The following is an 18,714-nucleotide window of genomic DNA, read 5'->3' as shown; positions in this document are numbered from 1 at the left end:
ATATATATATATATATATATATATATATATATATATATATATATATATATATATATATATACAATCAAGACAAATCTGAAGATCTTAAACATTTCCTAGATAAAAAAAGTCATGTACGGAAGCGACGTAAAAGTAATTATACAAGCTTTGAAATGATTAATGACACAACTAATTCAACCCGTTATAGACATCGAGAAGAAACAAAAAAATTATTTGAATATGTTTATAGTGGAAGAAATGGATCAATTATTGGCACATGGGATTATTTGAGAAGTATTGCTTCAATAACTGAAATGGAAAACTTAATACTTTATTATAAAAGAGGGAACTTTCTTGAAAATTTTGTTGGTAAAATATCAGATGCTCAATTAAAAAGTGATTCTTGTTTACGAAAAGCAGTTTTAACAAAATATTTAAATTATTTGTCAAGGAGAAAGTATACCATGCTGTGTAAAATACAGAATAATATTTTCACTGAACACAGTAATGAAAGTAGTATAGTATCTATGGAAAACATAACATTTAATTGAAAACATCAAATATTTCTGCTAAAGCTATTGAAATCTTTTTTAAAAATCTCAATATTGGAGATATTCATTTTATAAAAGGAAGTGTTTCATGCACAGGGACAGCATTAAGCACAATGATTGCTGATCTAAATTTGAAAGTTAAAACAATGAAAGATAAACTTAAATAGTTTAATGGGAACATAAATTACTTTGTTGTTGAGTTTTCTGATGATGGTGCACTTGAATCAAAAGAAGAAACAATGACCATATCTACAACGTCACTATGGAACTATGGCAAACGTATTCGTAGTCGTGAATTCCACTTTCCATTTCCTATGTAAACACCTGGTGAAAAAAATGATGTATATGCACACCTATGGAGTAAGGATAGTGAGGATACGGAGTTAATTGAAGGTAATCTGTTTTATATAAACAATGAAAAAGTAACATTTTCTTTTGTTCCTGCTGGTGATACATCCTGGTTGTGTTGGGCAGCAAATGTTCTTCCAACAATTGCTACCTAACCATTCCCGTTCTGCAATGTTCACAAAAGTGAACTTTGTTTCTTAGGTGGATCTATTGGGTATTCAAATTCTGATAAGAAATGGAAAATTTCTGATAATACTTCTCAAAAAAAAAATGATCTTGTCAAGTTGCAAGAGTTTCAAAAAAGTTTTTCAAATGGTTTATCAGAAAATGCCAAACATCTAAAGTCTCTGGATTTTATGGCTGAGAATGGATTGCGTCAATTAGGTGAACCAAGAATTAGTATATTTTCAGGCAGAATAAAACCAGACCCCTTTCATTTAGAAATAAACAATTGGACACATTGCCTAAATGTATTATATTTTGAAGCAACAAGACGAAACAGATTTGTTGAGTTTTGTAAAACTTAAAAAGCACCAGCTAAGCATTCTTCTGATTCTATTTTTGACATTGGCTTAATTTTTATTGGTAAAATGTATGAAGAACATTACCTTGTTGAAGATAATCGGTAAGTTATATTTATTGTAAAAAAAGTTAAAATTATTATAAATAATTTTTCATAATGAACTATTTTATTAGAATTTTTATATCAAATTATTAAATCGTAATATTTATTCATTTCAAGGATTGAAGACTCATCTGTCAGGATTATTGGTGCACAAGCAATATCGATTGCCCAAAATGGTTATCACTTAGTTGACGTTTTGAAACACAATAAAGAATCAGAACAGGAAAAATTTATAAGATTAAATCTAGCACAGATATTTACAGCACTTCGAGGTGTTGGAAGTGTCATTAAAATAGTAGATGTTGTTGAAGAAAATTATGTTGCAAGTGTTACTGCTGCTTGTCAAAGATATTTTTTATTATTTGCACTTTTTTCCCTCTAAACTGCAACAGTACAGTTTGGACTATTGTTATGTTGTTCCATTTCATGCGGAAGAAATTTTCAAGGGTTATGGAGTTGGTTATGGGATTCTTTCTATGCAAGGAAAAGAATCTAAACATTTATCAAATAAACAAGAATTAAAATCTTGCAGCAACAGATCTACAAAACAAGATGAAAGAGATAAATGGCATCAACTTATGCGGTCTAGCTATGTACGAAATTTTTACTTGCCTTATCATTTTCCGATACCATCCATGTATCAATCTAATTTTCGATCTCGTAAACTTGTTACAGATGAAGAATGCTGTAGCTGTTCACGTTCACTAAAGTCTGAGCTTTTATGTCAAGTTTGCATTATCTGTCTGTTGCAATTCTAGATAGTATCCAGAAGAAATATCTGACAGAAGATATTTTATTCATAAGAAAGCCTGTAAAATGCAAAATATGTAGCAAAAGATTTGCAGATTGTTCTTTAAATGAACACGCAGCAAAAATAAATGCGATCAAGTTATTACTCAACTTATTCCACAAGCATTTACTATTTACCAGCTAAGAAATGAGCCGAAGGCTCGTAAGAAGAGTGTTATTGGTTCAAAAAAAGATTTGATAAGACGTCAAGAGGGCTTGTTGTAAGTATAAATTAAAACCATGTAAGACTTGTTTTCAAGTTAATAATGTTTTTGAAATAAAAAATTTACTATTTTTTTGTATTTGTAAATTCCTCAGCGGAGAACCAAAAGGCTATATGTCTATTATTTGTGTTTCCAAAAAAATCAAGTTTAAAATTTTAGTCTATAAAGTCCAGTTAATTATTAATATACACCCTGAATTTTTATTATTTTTGTAACTAGATTTAGTGGACACATATCTCATTGGATGTTGAGTATTTATTGATAATACACAGGAAAAATACAAAATGTGGACATACGGCCTCTTGGTTCTCAGCTCATGAGTTGATGTTTTTATAAAATTCATAATAATAAAATTGTTATTATTGACTTATGAACTTAATAATTTATTACTACAGAAGTTATAAACGAGTTCACATATATATGAATATGTGAACTTATTGAAAACTTTCATAGTAAATTTATTTCTCAAACTAAATTTCAGCTTGAATCGTGTTTTTTTGAAGTTATTTTCCACTTTTTTTTAGAAAGTAAGAACAGAAGAACCAAGAAGGGATCACTTAAGCACAATGAGTAAGTTGAAATAGAGTTTCGGAAAAACGGTTATTTTCATAGCCGCAAATGTTAATAAAAACATTTTATGATCTATGAACATTCAACCAGTTTAGAAGAAAATAAAAAGATATTATACATTTTTGGAATTCTTTTAAAAAGAATTCCAAAAACGTATAATATCTTGAAGATTTAGTTAAGTATATTTTTATTTATTTTTATTATAAATTAAAATTTATTTGTTAGTATTTAAAATAAAAAATCTCTCTCACATAAAAATATAATTACCTCAATATCCACATTAGAATCCACACAAATTGAAAATTGCTATTTTCATATTGTTATTTATTTTATGCTTAATAATGCTTTTAAAAGCTTGTGTGGCAATGAAAATAACCGTTTTTTAATCGTCATTTAAGTATTATTGAACTCTTTGTTGACAAGAGATTGAACAGCAGTGTCAACAACAAAGCCTTCAGCAGTATATCATTGTATAAAAAGGGAAACTCAGAGATGATTTATATTATGAAAGTATTTCATACGTGTTGGGGTATTTATGCTGACAACAGCATTTGATTCCCCAACATAAGATAATTTTGTTTTAGATATACCATGATCTTTTATTTTAGAATAATTTTGTTTTTTAATGTAATTTATTCTATTAAATCTTGATGGATTAAACAGTTGAACTGCTGTATTTCGTTTCTCTATTGAAATAAGGTTTTTTCATGTTATTTTTTAGTGATAGTAACTCTATGCTTCCTCCATAGCTCTCAAAAATTGCTGCCATAAACCACATTATTTGCCACAGAATATATAATTTAATTGATGAAACAAGACTTGTTAAATGACTTCTGGTCAGTTTGGAGAGCATTGCAATCCCTATTTCTTTTAAATAGCCATCTAGCATCGGCCCAACCAAAACCAGGCGATTCCCAACATTCTCTTCAATTTCTGAGTTCATTTCACTTCCCATTGAGTAGTCTTTCGGAAATTTCATTTCGTTTTGCAACCACAATCTCTCAAATGATGAAAGTCTCAGCTCAGTCTTTATCCAGAATTTAACATTTCTTTCAGTTTGGGAGGACGCTATTTTGAATGAAAAACTAATATGTTGGTATAAATATGCGAGAAATTTTTAACCTAAATTGCTAATTTCTATACCCTTAAACTACTAAATGAAAACGGAAATGACGAAAATGACTCAAATATTTTTAATAAATTTTTTATCTAGATTTAATTGCTAGATTATCGACAACCGGTTCTTTTTTCAAATAAATTCGCAAGTGGGTGAAATTACATAAAATAATTAACAGCGTGCATGTATTTGCTTGAAGCACATTTTATAACCCGCTAGAGAGCGAATAACGATTCTTAAATTTATATAATCGTTGATATTTGTAAACAACTAGATTTGCAATCAAGTGGTAATACAATAGTTTTCAGTACCCCTCCCTCCTCCCCTATATTTATTGACATCCTTTATGGATGGCCCCTAAAATTTACGAACAGATTATTTTCAAAATATTTGGTCGATTTCTTTTATACAAAAGTGCTTGAAATAAAAACATGTCGGTCACAAATTTTTTCTTAGATTAAATATAAGGTATATATATTTTCAGAGATTTAACGTGATCCAACTAGAAGTTTTACACAGCATGTTTTCTTTAGGAAAATACTTATCGTACAAATAGAAAATTTATCTAGATAAAGATTATTGTATCAGCTTTTTGTTACATTGTAGAAACTAAGGAGAGGATTTAATAATTGTATTTATGCATATTAGTGTAGATAATTGTATAGAGCTCAGCTGTGAAGTACCCAGGAAATTATGGACTGTAGTGAAATAATCATTCCAAATATTAAAGATATTAGACGATAATATGTCTCATCACAATTAACCCGCATAGTGATGGATTTTTTATAGCAGATTTTAATTATAGTAACATTAATAATAAAACATGTCTCTATGCAGAATCATAGAGAAATATTAAAGGTATTCCTTTCTTTTCGATAAAGGATTTAGCATTCAAAACTAGCTTTTACAGAAACAAGTAACTTTTTAATTAAGAAGCCATTTTTAAGTAAGAAATTTTACAAAAAAAGAGGTCACGCAAATAAAAAGAGTTGAAAAAGGATAAGTTTATATAAAACAACTTAATAAACGTTGGAAAAAAGTTGATATTTGATTACTTAATAGAATAATACCCAGGGTAAATTTTTAACTAAAAACTGTTGCCAAAGTTTATATATATATATATTTTTTGTTTGTTTGTTTGTTTGTTTGCAAATCCCAAATTAAGTACATAATTTTTTAAAAAATTCAACAATTTTTTATTTCAGAAATTTTTTAAAAATGATTTTCAATCTTTATTTAATCTATTTCACATTTTTTCTATGCGTATATAAAATAATTTCTATGTGTATATAAAGATTCCTGTGTGTAACCCTTACATTGATTACATTAATTACATTGACTTACAGTGATTCCTTTGTAATCCTTAAATAAATACTAATACAAAAAAAGTTAATTTAAAAAGGTTAAAAAAACCATTTAAACAAGTTTTTTAAGGGGATATTTATTAACTTTTGGAAAATACTTCCACCACGAACCCCCCTCCCCCCTCCGAGTTTAACTCACACAAAACAAAAAAGTTATTTAAAACTTTTTTTTTCGTTTTTTATTTTTATGGTGCTTTACTCCATGTCAGTTGTTGTTATTTCAAAAAGACAAAATTGTTTTTTTAAAAAAATAATAAATAAAAGATCTCACGGGCGCACAATATATTACAGTACTCGATCTTTTTTACGAGCAATTTATGAATTTTAATGATTCTTTTTCAAGTGCGAGGGGTAGTTTTGTAAATGTAAAATGGTAAACTAAAATAAAACTTTATTTATGTAATACTTCTAGCACATTGCATTGGAATTTCTACAATTTGCATTTTAAATTTATTTATTACCAGGTAAACCTGAAATACTAAATTTATTATAGAAGAACTCAAACATTGATGATCTTTATGAGTTCATACTAGATTTAAAACCAAAAAATTAATAAATGTATTTTAAATTTTGAAAGAATATGTAACTTATATGTCATATTGCACTGTTGTAAAATATGTAGGATTCCATTCAGTGATTGCAGTGAGATAACCCACACTAGTAAAGTATATGCGGACTCACCATGTCGCTACTCTTTGATTAAAAACTTTGATTTGAAAATTTAAAAAACCGTTCTCAGGTTTTTCTAAAATATTTATGTGCAGGATTACAGTCATGTACCATCATTTTGTACAGTCAGGATTAAAAATATTGTTTAAATGATTACAAATACATTTTACGAGATTTTGTTAATGTAAAATTTGTAATAATGTTGCAAACTTCAATTCTACGCAAAATATTATTTTCAATTGAGAGTAGTGAAAGTGCTCTTCTTTCAAAACAATCTCTATCCGATTGTGGTTCTGATGTAGTTTTTTTATAAGATTTCCAAATCATATTGGTCCACTGATCGCTAATATTACTATATTTACATGTCGCTAAAAAATAACGAGTTGCGTAGTCAAATTTAGACCTACAAAATATTACAAAGTTTTATTTTGTATTGTTATTATGTTTAAAGAAACCAACTTTTATATTTTTAATGCACTCCAATGCACACTGCTTAAATACATAAGGACTCACTATGTCGCTGCTCCTTGCTTTGTTTCGTCCAATTCGTCTAGAACATTTTTTACGCTCTTGAAATTTAGCACTATAATTGTAATTTATGTCATTTTTTCTATTACAAAAAACATTTATTTAAAACGAACTTGTAAAAGTTATGACCAAGATACACCTTAGATACAAAGACAATAAGCGTATCCTTTGTATAAAGCTAGATAGCATAATACAAATGAACTATTAAAATATCCAAATTGAGCTTTTCTCAATTTGCCGTATTTAGCAATTATTTTTAGTATTTATTTATTGTTCAAAACAAAATTAGCTGCATATACCGCAAAAAATTAAACTTTTGATTGTAAAACAAAAGGAGAAATAAAATTTAACTTCATACCATCAAAAAACAACTTCTGACTATAACTGGCCGCAACAACGTACAATGAAATTTGAATTACTATAACTTAGATCTGAATACTATAACTTAGATCTTGATATTTTTTAAAACAAAGTGGGTGTGTCGAAAGTACAAAATAATTTTTGGTATCCAAGCCTTCCCTAGATTGTAAAGATTGATTTTTTAGATTTATTTTAAACATTGATTGCTTACAAAATAGTTAAATAAGCATATCACAATGTTAGAATCATCTTGTTCCATCTCCACTTTTTGAAAAAAAAATTGTTTTTCTACTGTATTGAAACCCAAATAATGCGTGATTTGTTCCCAAATGCGTGATGCGCCCAAATAATGCATGATTTTTAATAACAACATTGTGTTCAAAAGAAGAACGTGTCTTTGTAAAAGGCACAATATACTAGGCTAAAAAGAACTACACCCTGGTAAAGGTACTAATTATCGCAATTTGGTAAAAGGTACCTATGTACATGAAAGTTTGACGGTTTTTAATAGTTTAAATTTAACAATTGTTTGAAATAAGTCAAAATCCCTCTTGGTTGTTGAATTCAACCTGCATTCCAATAGATTTTGAGTTACTTGAAAAAGTTTGTCTTAAACTTGTTTGTAAAAAAGTAAAGTGTATTTTTATGGCAAAATAGGAAAGAACAACACAAACTTTAAATGGCTTCAATGGATTTAATAGTTTAGACAAAAAAAAAATGCCTGAAGGCAAAAAGTCGAAGTACAACAGGTTCCTCTGTAATAATAATGTAAAATAAAGTGCTTTTACCTGAATTTAATGTTTTGAATGCCTTTTCAATACCTTTTTCAATATTTAAAACACCTTTTTGTTCATTAACTTTGTTTATAGCCAGTTTAATTTTTTCTTTATTAAACTTTGTGGCTTGGAGCAAATAATTTGCACAATCAGATACCATTGTTGCATTTTCACCGGCAAATATTACATTAAAATAATCATTTTCATCCAAGGTATCAATTATTGATTTTGCTGCTATTTTTGCTATCACTAAAAAAATTAGTAAAATCAAAAATATATATAATATGTATGCACTATATATCTGTAATTTATATATATACAATATATTATCATTTTATATTTTTAAATAATATGGCTGATGATTGCCGAAACTTTAAGTTCCGAAGGCATGAAACTTTAAGTTCCATTATAAAGTTGTATTTTTTCATTTAAACTATTTATATTATATATATATATATATATATATATATATATATATATATATATATATATATATATATATATATATATATACATATATATATATATATATATATATATATATATATATATATATGTATATTATATATATATATATATATATATATATATATATATATATATATATATATATATATATATATATATTATATATATATATATATATATATATATATATATATATATATATATATATATATATATGTATATATATATATATATATATATATATATATATATATATATATATATTTATATTATATTGTTTAATTAATTTTGCATTTATTATCACATTTTATTAAAAAAAAAAAATTAAAAAAAAACCTATATTATTTCCAGTCATTGATCCAGATCTATCTATCAAAATAACAACATCTTTTGGACTTGCAGCACTTTGTTGATACCAGAGCCGACGTCTGCAGTCAAATAAATCAACGCTGGTTTCGTTCAATCCATTTAAGTTCCCGGGATACATTCGCAAAAGCCCTAAATATTTTAAATTTAATTTGGTTAAATTTGTTACATTCATGTAATACAAATAGTAATTATAAAAACATTCTAAATGGAAAAAAAAGATATAGTATGATAATAACATTGATAATGCTGATTATAAAGTAGGTAAAGTTGTTGAAGGTAAAGATCATTTTTTGTTTTCAATTCACTGTTAAGTTGCACTATTAAGACACTGTTAAAGAAGTTAATAACTTTGGACGGTATTAGCAAAAGGACGAGTGGAACAATAAGATAAAAATGCATTATTTTAACCCAATGGTTTCAAAATAAAAAGTTTAGAACATCTTAGGGATGCACTGTCAACAATAAAACCAACATCAACTCAAAACAAAAGGAATTTTTCCACTGTCAGCGATCTTGTTAGAAAGCTAAGTAATAGATTATCAAGGTAAATATTGAATACGGTATGTTTTTTAAAATTCTTTTTTGAAACTGAGACATAAATCTACATTTGCTAATTTATTATTTTTAAAAAGTGAAATATTGTTATCCGTTTTCAATTTTTCTACAAAAATCGCTGAATAAAATGTATTCTTAATGCAAATTTAAAAGTGACAAGTAACACTGTAGTCAGTGAACACTGTAGTCAGTGAACTACACTGGCCTGACAAATGATAAAAAGTTAAATTAAAAGGAAGACCCAACCGCACAGTTTATCGCCTTATACAAGCTAGGTGGACAAAAATATTTTGTTCTGTAATTTGATTCCTAAGAATGTAATTAATAATATTTTGGTGTATTTTTAGATTAGTTACCAATTTTTTAATTATTTTGAAGTTTTTATATGTAAGTATTTTTTATAGTTTTAAGTATTTTTAAATTTTAGAAATGAAAAAGTTAATTAGGTAATAAATATAAATACTTAATTTACAAATACACGTAAATTATCTAATAAAATTTTGCCAAAAATTAAAAAAAAAATGTAATAACTATAATTTAGCTGATAACGTAAAATAAAATAAAATATATTTTCTTAACAATTATATTCGGATGAATCATTTTTATTTTAATTATCCCAAGAATCGGACACTAAATAATTTTCATCGCCTCACAGAATTATATTTCGAACCAGCTATGGTGGTACTACAGGTAGGAAAACTAAATTCAAAACTTCTAACGATAGTTTACTGGTTTTCATACTCGACATTTCTTTGTATGAGTTGATGACAGGATCTGATGTTATTAAAAACATATTGAGCAAATCTAACTTTGTAGAAATACGTGAGTTATTTATTGTATCATGCTCGCAGAATCGACAAAAGTATTTATTGAAGGCTTTTTGAGACTTTTCCGATAGTTGTCTGATTGGAAAAAGAAATGTTTTTATAAATTTTGTCCTATGTACAAGTATTTTGTGCACATACACATAGTAAAAGACACATAGTAACAGACACGTAGTACCACGGGTATAGATTAAGATTTTTGGTTTCAGAAAATATTTTTTCAAATTCATAATAATTAATAACGTAGGCAGAGGAAAGTGTTCTTAATAAAATACTGAAATTTTTAATGAGATCTAAAGCATACAATCTCACCACATAACTCTTGCTTCATTAAAAACCTGCAATCTGTGTTTTTATAATTTATGTAACAATTTTGTTGGGAACTTGTGTTAGTCATGGCATTGCAAACTTTTCCATCTATTATTGAGGGTATTAGGTTGTGTTTAACATTCGCCGAGTCTTGTAAGACTCGGAAAAGTTTGCAATGCCATGAAGTTTTAAAACCACCAAGCTTTTAAAGAAGACTTATTCCAACATCCATATATAGATGTTGGAATAAGTCGAGATATTTCTTTTAAAACTTTATTAGTTTTTGTTGATGTAAAAACAATTGTTTCTTTTGAAAAAATAAACTTGTTGGCAAAAAAGTGTTGATGAAGATAGCGAATTTTTCAAAATAATATTTCAGCCGTCAGTCAGTCTCAACGGAATAAATAAAAATAGAAACAGAAACTCATCAGTAGCATCAGAATTTGTAAATCTCTGTTTATAAGTGCTGAGACCGGAACTCCCATCACATTTCCATCACATCCCATCACATTTCCATCACATCCCATCACATTTCCATCACATCCCATCACATTTCCATCACATCCCATCACATTCCCATCACATCCCATCACATTTCCATCACATCCCATCACATTTCCATTTGCTAATTAATGTAAATGGCATAGTAAAAGTAAGATTTTAAAAACTTCACATTGGGCTTTAATTAGCCTTTCAGTAGTTTTATTAAGTATGGCTTGCAGGTTAATCTCAGCACCTGTTTTTGTAACAGAAATATGTTTATCTAACGGATAACATAAATTTTTTGACTTGCATAGACTATAATAAGATGGAAATGTTATATGCCCTGCCTTTAAAGACCATTCTTGTGTCTGTTTATAAGAATGACTTGTACATTTAAAGTATTAAGCTAATGCCTCGTCGTCGAACTGCCTGTCACCACAAATAAAGTCTTTTGATTTGATTTTTTCTAATGATTCTAAACTTTTTTGGATTAAAGTAGTTTGGTTTCCGTACCCCGACATACGACAGGCTACTTCAGCAGCTGCGGTTAACTCACTTGCAATTTTACTAAGTTTTCAGCCTTTCGTTTTTTGGTTTTAAAGGACAAGTCTTCAAAGTTTTTTTTGAATCGTCCTCGAAATCCTCCAGTTGGTGAAAAAGGACATTTCAAATTTTACATCTTCTCCCTCAAACCAATTTATATTTACATCAGTAATACAAAATCTTTGTAAAGTAAAATCTAATAAACGAAAATTTCTTTCTTCTTGATTAGGTTTCCGCCATTCTTTAAAAACTCTTTTTTTGAAAAAGAGAGCTCGTGATCTGAAAAGAATTAAATTGCAAAAAAATGTGAATATGATGTGGTGAAATACTTTACACGGTTGCACACCTTTGGACTTAAGCTATACACTATTAAAAAATTAGCTTGCATACATGTGGCTGCAAAAAGTTGTAAATTAAAAACAAAAAAAGGTTTTACAATTTTAACGCAGTTTTTTCAAACCATATTTTGATACATATTGCTTCCCTTTTGAATAAATTTGATACATTTAATGTAATTGAATAGTACTTACCCTATAAAGTAAAATCCATCACTGCATTAAAATGATTTCTTTCTTAAAACTTTGTTAAATGGTATTAGAAATGATGTAATTTTGTAAAAATATGTAAAATGATGTAATTTTGTAAGTTTTTTAAAAAATGAAATTATATTTTTAAGTCTTTTTAATTGCTTATTACTCATTGCTCTAAAACGTTTTTTATAAATAACACTGCAAGTTATTACCAATGCGGGACTGTATTTGTGAAGATATTATCAATTAGTCGATTTTTGACTAAATTTTTTCCACTTAGTTTGTTAAAATTAATACACAGTGAGTCGACACAACTCAGAAAAAAGTTACGTTTGGTTTCTGTTGCGTGCAATGATATATTACGTAAACTAGATTTCTAACTTGCGGAACTATATTTGATAAAAAATAAAGCCGTTTCATTTGTTTATAAATATAGTCCGCCATTTGTAAAAAGGACAAAAGCTGAAGCCGATGTGTGAAATAAAAGTTAAAAATCTAAGTTAAGATAATTCAAAAACACCTATTAATAATTATAAAATACTTATAGATTTTTTTTTAAGAGTCTGTCCAGCCGGCATTTGGTCCTAAAAAGATATCTTTTGAACGTTCAAAAGAAGTTCAGAACGTTCTTTTGAACGTTCATAGGGCTGGGTAGGTTTGAACGTTCCAACCGGGTTGGTAGGTTTATTAAAAAGTATTATATTTCATAAAAATTTTCCTATTCAAAACTTTAATCCCTTTTTAATCTTAAATGAATTTTGGAAACATAATTTATTATTTTACAAGTATTCTAATTTCCTCTTAACACTTTTACATAAATAGTGTTTATATTTACAATATATTTACTTCATTTTTAAAAGAAAAGTTAAAAAATATTTGTTTACAAATTTAATCAGCCATTTGTAAAAAGGGCAAAAACGGCTTCACTTTTCGGATCAAAGTTAGACATCTAGTATAATATATCATTGGTGGCGTGTTTAAAACGTAAAACAAAAAAAATAAGGCGTGAAAAAAATGGTTTTCATACCATGAAATTAACTATTACTATTTATCATAAATACCAGCTAAAATATTAATGATTTCACCGGAGAAGTAGCATTTTATTATAATAACTTTCCGTAAGGCATGTAAAACCACTGATAAAAGTATGCGACATTTAAATTTGACTTTAAAACCTAAAAAAAAGTACGTGTTAAGCTGGAGTAAAACAGCCTGTAATATACTCGTGTTTTTGGTTTTTGCCTGGATTGTGACAAAGACATGTCTATACAGGTTTTAGTTCCGGAAAAGAAACCAGATGTACCGGTTGGGTATGACAGGTAATCAGGGAAATTGAATAAAACAATTAATACATGATACAGGACATTCCATAAATAATCATTTAAAGGAATTGTTGAACTGTCAAAAATACTTTGAAGAGAAACACACAAGTATGTTATGTTGGGAAAGTATAATACAGACCTACTTGAAAAAGAATTCAGCATTTTGAGACAAGGATTTAGTGGCAAATATATTTTAAATGTTCAATTAGTAACTGAAAAGTTCCATATTTTTAAAACTCTACTTTTGTTGTGATTTGCCTTTAATGAGTAAACTCCTGATGCATTTTTGTCAACTTTGTGGATTTTTAATTGGTGAATCTTCAGCTAGTCTTTGACAATTTACCAACACTAGCAAAAAGTATAACTGTATAATTAAAGCTGTTTCTTGTTTATATTGCTGAATATGTATCTCGAAATAATGATTTGCTTTATGAAAATAAAACTTTGACCAGAACAATGTTTTATTTTGAAAAGTTTGGTCAATATCTAAATTCAGTTGATAGAGGTGGGTAAAATATTACTTTTAATAATACTGTTTAATATGTTTTCTTCTCATTTGAACTCTTGAACTCTATTAAAGATAAAGTTTGTTGAACATCCCTGTGCAACACTTTTATGCTTATTACTTGAAGAGCGTTACTCTTTTGATATGGAATGACATCGTCGTAATATACAGCAAAAGCAATTAGAGGTGGTTAGGACAGCAAGGTGAACTTTTTTTAACTTGCATACATATTTCAAAAAAAATACTTTCTAAGATATAAAATAATAAAATATAACAATAGCAAAACAATAAGAAACTGCTGCAACATGTGGAAACACTTTTTCTTGATTATACGTGAAAATGATGACTGTCTAAAAAATTTTATTATGTAAATTATTATAACTAACATATATTACTACTTTGTTTAAAAATAATCTAAATATTTGATAGCCCCGGTATAACTCCTGTATAACTATATAACAAAAGGTTTTTTAAATTATTTAGTGAATAAACTCATCAAGAACTCTATTTTTTTTTTAGTTCACCAGCGAAAAAAGTTTTGTTTTTTTAACGTGGTCGTCTAGTAAAAAATATATATATACTTAATTTGTGCAAAGTTTATTATATATTTAAGCATAAAGAAATTATATTTATATTGCCAAAAAAGAGAAAAAAACTTTTTTTAACGTTTTTAAATGATGAATATGCAAAAATATTCTTAAAACACTGCTTTCTTAAAACAAAGAGTTTTAGCTAAAATGATATTTTTCTTTATCAATAAATCGTAATTATAAATAAATCCTTAAAGATTCTGCTTTTTTTAAAGAAAAATTTATTTTCAATTTTGGTTAAAATTTTTGGCCCAAAACAACTAAAGAGCATTGTTGCTAAGGGAGTTGCTAAGAGGAAAACTTTAGTTAATTTTCGAAAAAGTTTAAAAAAATGTGTAAAAGTATATATTTTCTAAAAGAGCAACAGTTTCTCTTTTCAGCTACACTAGTAACAAAAAAATTTCACTTTTTTTCAAAAAAGTGAAAATTTTGTTTATTGTTTAAATTTACTAGACAACCACTGTTTTCAAAACGTTCTGTGCTTACTGGGTAATGATTGCAAAATATCTCTAGTTCGTGTTATAAGTGATCTAAAATACGACCTACAAGTAGCAACACGTCGAAACTTTTTTCCACTTTACACTATTTTTGTAAAATGATTTCAAAAAAAGACGCTAAAAATTATAATGTGCATTGGAATTCAGTCATTGGCGGGCGCCTCTGATCTATAACTCATTCGCCCTTGTGTTAACCGAATATGCTTAAAATAATTTGCGCTTGTGAATTGTTCATCACATAAATTTCGCCATAAATTTTTCGAAATTTGTTGTCTAATTAGGGTAAACTGTTTTAATCAACGCAAAGCTCTTTAATAAAAAAAATATTACTTTATTCACTTATAAAATAGTTCTTGGTCACATTTATTTCCTGATAAAGACCTGAAATTTACACTGTAGGCAAGCTATTCATCTTATCTGAACCTTATTGTCAACAAACATCCAAAGGTGACTAAAACTTAAACTCTTTAAATTTCATGTTAATTAATCCAATTAAAAAAAAAACTCTTACAATTAAGATATAACGATTTTTTGCCCTGATATTTTATAACGAATAATAATAATTCTTTATATTTGGCTAATTCAACATCCTGACCTTTCAAAATCAGTTATATTTTTTAATAAAGAAACATTTTAAATTTATTTAAACTAAATACAATATCCTTATTACTTTTTGCTAAAGATTAAATTGTTTAATAGATGCTTGTTTCAAAAAATTGAACTAAAAAAATTGATTATTTGACCTTGAATAAATAGGTCTTTAACATCTGGAGAGCAGTTACCAAGGCCTCTTAAATTCTTTAATTAATAAAATTCTTTAGCCTATAACTTCTGAAGGAAAATTCTCGTTTGTTATTTATTATAATATCAATGAAACTTCAAAAAGTTTGTTTTAGTCTTTTCCTCACTATTAAGTGATTGGTGTCCCGGCCCCGACCTTGCTTATATTTGTAGAAAAAAGAAAGCGATGCAATTTTACAACGATGGGAGAGTGGCTCAAGCTTGAAAGATAAAGCAGGTTTAACTACGTTTAGAATGTGGTTTTGGACCTTGTCTAAAAGTGAGAGGGTTGTTATTTATCAATATAGGAATGTCAACAATATTGCGATAGCTGTTTGTTATAAATAACTAAATTTTTTTAGAGTCTTTAGTGTCCCAAGCTTTTACAAAAGATAGTTCAGATTAAAGATTGCCAGCTTGTACTGAGAGATCAAGAAGTAAAGACTTTTTTTTAAATACAAGAGTATAAAATTGAGTTGTCAGCAAATTGAGTAAGATTGTCAGGATAATTGTTATTGAAGATAAAGAAACGATACAGGAGGAAAGATCGAACTTTGCTGTACTCCTAAACTTACTAGAAATGATGAATGACTTCATGACCTCCAAGAATGGCTTTAATGATGGGGTAAAAAAAAAGGGTTTAATAATCTTAAAACTTTTATATGAAGAAAATAATACTTGAGAGAAGACTAATCGTAGAATAATTGAAGAGGTCAGAGTGTTTTCAAGAGTTTTTAAATATTGGAACCACTTGTTTAGCTCTTAATAATAGTTTAGCGTAGATTGAAGAAAGTTCTGGAAAAAAAATTTGTAAGACTATAAAGAAAAGTTTATCTTAACCAAAAGCCGTTAAAACTTAAAAGTATGAATTGACTTTGGCTTATATAGTATAAGCCACTATCAAATTAAAAAATTCATTATACAAAATTCTTTAAAACAAAGTGATACCATTGCAACGTAGCAGGTTTAGACTTGTTAAGTTTTACAAAAATTGGTCTCTAATGGCGTGTCATCACTAAGTTACGCGCCATTGTTACACGCAATTGTTACACTAAATTACACGCCATCACACGCCATTGAAGACTACTTTTTGTTAAATTTAACAAGTCTAAATCTGCTACGTTGCGATGACATTGTATTTTGTACCACATTTGCGTCTCCTTAAAAAAAAAAAGGTCCTCAATTCCTCAAGATATTTTAGGACTTTTAGATTCTGCCGGGGCGGGGATGCATATAACCCATCCCCCACCCCACCCTGGATCTGTTACTGCGAAATATTACTATTAAATAATAAATATAATATAACCGAAATGGAATTTTTTTCTCATTTAAATATAAAGTATTTTATTAACGATCTCACTTAAACAATATATATATATATATATATATATATATATATATATATATATATATATATATATATATATATATATATATATATATATATATATATATAAATAAATAACAGTGGCAAAAAAGTTTACATGTTTATAAAATGTTGAGCATTCTGAAAAACTTTTTGTTTAAAATAAAATTTTCTTGTACTCTATTAATTTCATATGAGAAAATAATTGTAAACCACATATAATAACGAGAACAAAATTACCTGACGTATCACAGTAGTATTGGAGAACAACAGAGCTGTCATTATTTTCAATTGACTTTTCATTATCTTTGAAAACTTTGTTGAGTGGTTCAGTCCATCTCACAGTGTTTAGTGTGTATTTATTATACTCATATATGTTTGTGGGAACATGAACAAAACTTTCACTTTGGTTGATAGGCACATCAGTCGGAAATTCCTTTACAATTTTTACATAAGAACTTTTGTTATTCGAGTTGTTTACAAAGCGTGAACTTAAATAGGTAAAGTTGCCAATATTCGGATTATATGTATAATTATTTCTTAAATTTACTACCTTTTTCTCTAAATTTTTTAGCAGAACTTTTTTTTTGGAAAATATTTTTTCAATGTCATCTGCAAATTTATCCAAAATTTCTTGTCCATTTGTTTTATTATACTTTGCTATTTTTGACACGTTCCTAAATATTTCGTTCAACTTTTTGTAATTTGTTAATTTGTTTAAATGAAAGTCTAAAACTTGCGAGAATATTATTGCAGCTTGTTTGAGTCTTGGTTCAATTTCATTATTTTGAATATTTTGTAAATGAATTCCAGTTAACGCTGTTGAGAAAACAATTATTGTTAAAACTAACGCCATTATTTGTTCAAAAATTATATGTGTATTTTTGATTCACCAATATCTGTTTGAAAATGACACCAAAGATCGAACTTTTGAAGATTTACGATTCTGTTATTTTTGCAATTTCTTGGTTTTTGGCTTGGTTTTTTATTGAAATTTTTTATTTTATTTTAAAAAATTTGAATAATTGTTTAATGCTTAAAAATTTTTAAACAACTTGTGTGTTTTTTATTCTTCTTTGACATTTGAATATGCGAGTTTGAATGGCATTTAAAGAATACTAGACATTTAAATATCTTTTGGACATTTAAATTTGAAGTTAATTTTATGCTTATAATCATTTCTACGTTTGACGTTTATTTTTATGATTGACTAATGGATAACAGCGTATTTTGTATTAAAACACTCTTTTGAAGTTTGAATGAACTTTTAAAAATAGCTAATATTTTAGATAGCAAGTAAGTTCCCTTTAAAACGGAGCAAAGTAATTGTTGACAAACTAAGTTTTTTTCCATAAGTTAATCATATTAATTAACGGATATTTTATCACAAAGCTGGTATAACATATGCTAAGATATGCTAATATATGCTAACATATGCTAGCAGCTTGTTTTTAATTAAATTAAATTCGTTTTCACACGCAAAATTTAACGTGTTTTTTGGTAATGAGACATTTTTGCGTAAATACATTTTACATTTAACAAGTTTTTTGGTAATAAGACAAAGCTCATTTTTCACATCATAAAAATAGAACAAAATTATCATTATGTCCTTTAGGACAGGGTTATACAATCTAATGAGAACTGTGTTGAAAGTAACAATTTAATTACTATAA

At 27.3% G+C, this 18,714-nt stretch overlaps 1 protein-coding gene across 1 annotated transcript in view; it reads right to left on the bottom strand.

Annotated features, from left to right (window-relative positions):
- LOC100212792 (voltage-dependent calcium channel subunit alpha-2/delta-3) overlaps positions 1–18,102 on the bottom strand; it is a 56,718-nt gene extending 38,616 nt beyond the window's left edge. The window contains exons 1-3 of the mRNA XM_065814930.1: positions 17,282–18,102; positions 8,705–8,866; positions 7,913–8,149 (exon numbers count right to left, since the gene is read on the bottom strand). Of these exons, the coding sequence (XP_065671002.1) occupies positions 7,913–8,149; positions 8,705–8,866; positions 17,282–17,897 (1,015 nt within the window). The 5' untranslated portion in view covers positions 17,898–18,102. The remainder of the gene's footprint in view (positions 1–7,912; positions 8,150–8,704; positions 8,867–17,281) is intronic.
- Between the last annotated feature and the right edge of the window lie 612 nt (positions 18,103–18,714).

This window comes from Hydra vulgaris, chromosome 13, assembly GCF_038396675.1.
Source record: "Hydra vulgaris chromosome 13, alternate assembly HydraT2T_AEP".
Lineage (NCBI taxonomy): Eukaryota > Metazoa > Cnidaria > Hydrozoa > Anthoathecata > Hydridae > Hydra > Hydra vulgaris.
This window is presented reverse-complemented; position numbering and strand designations above follow the sequence as displayed.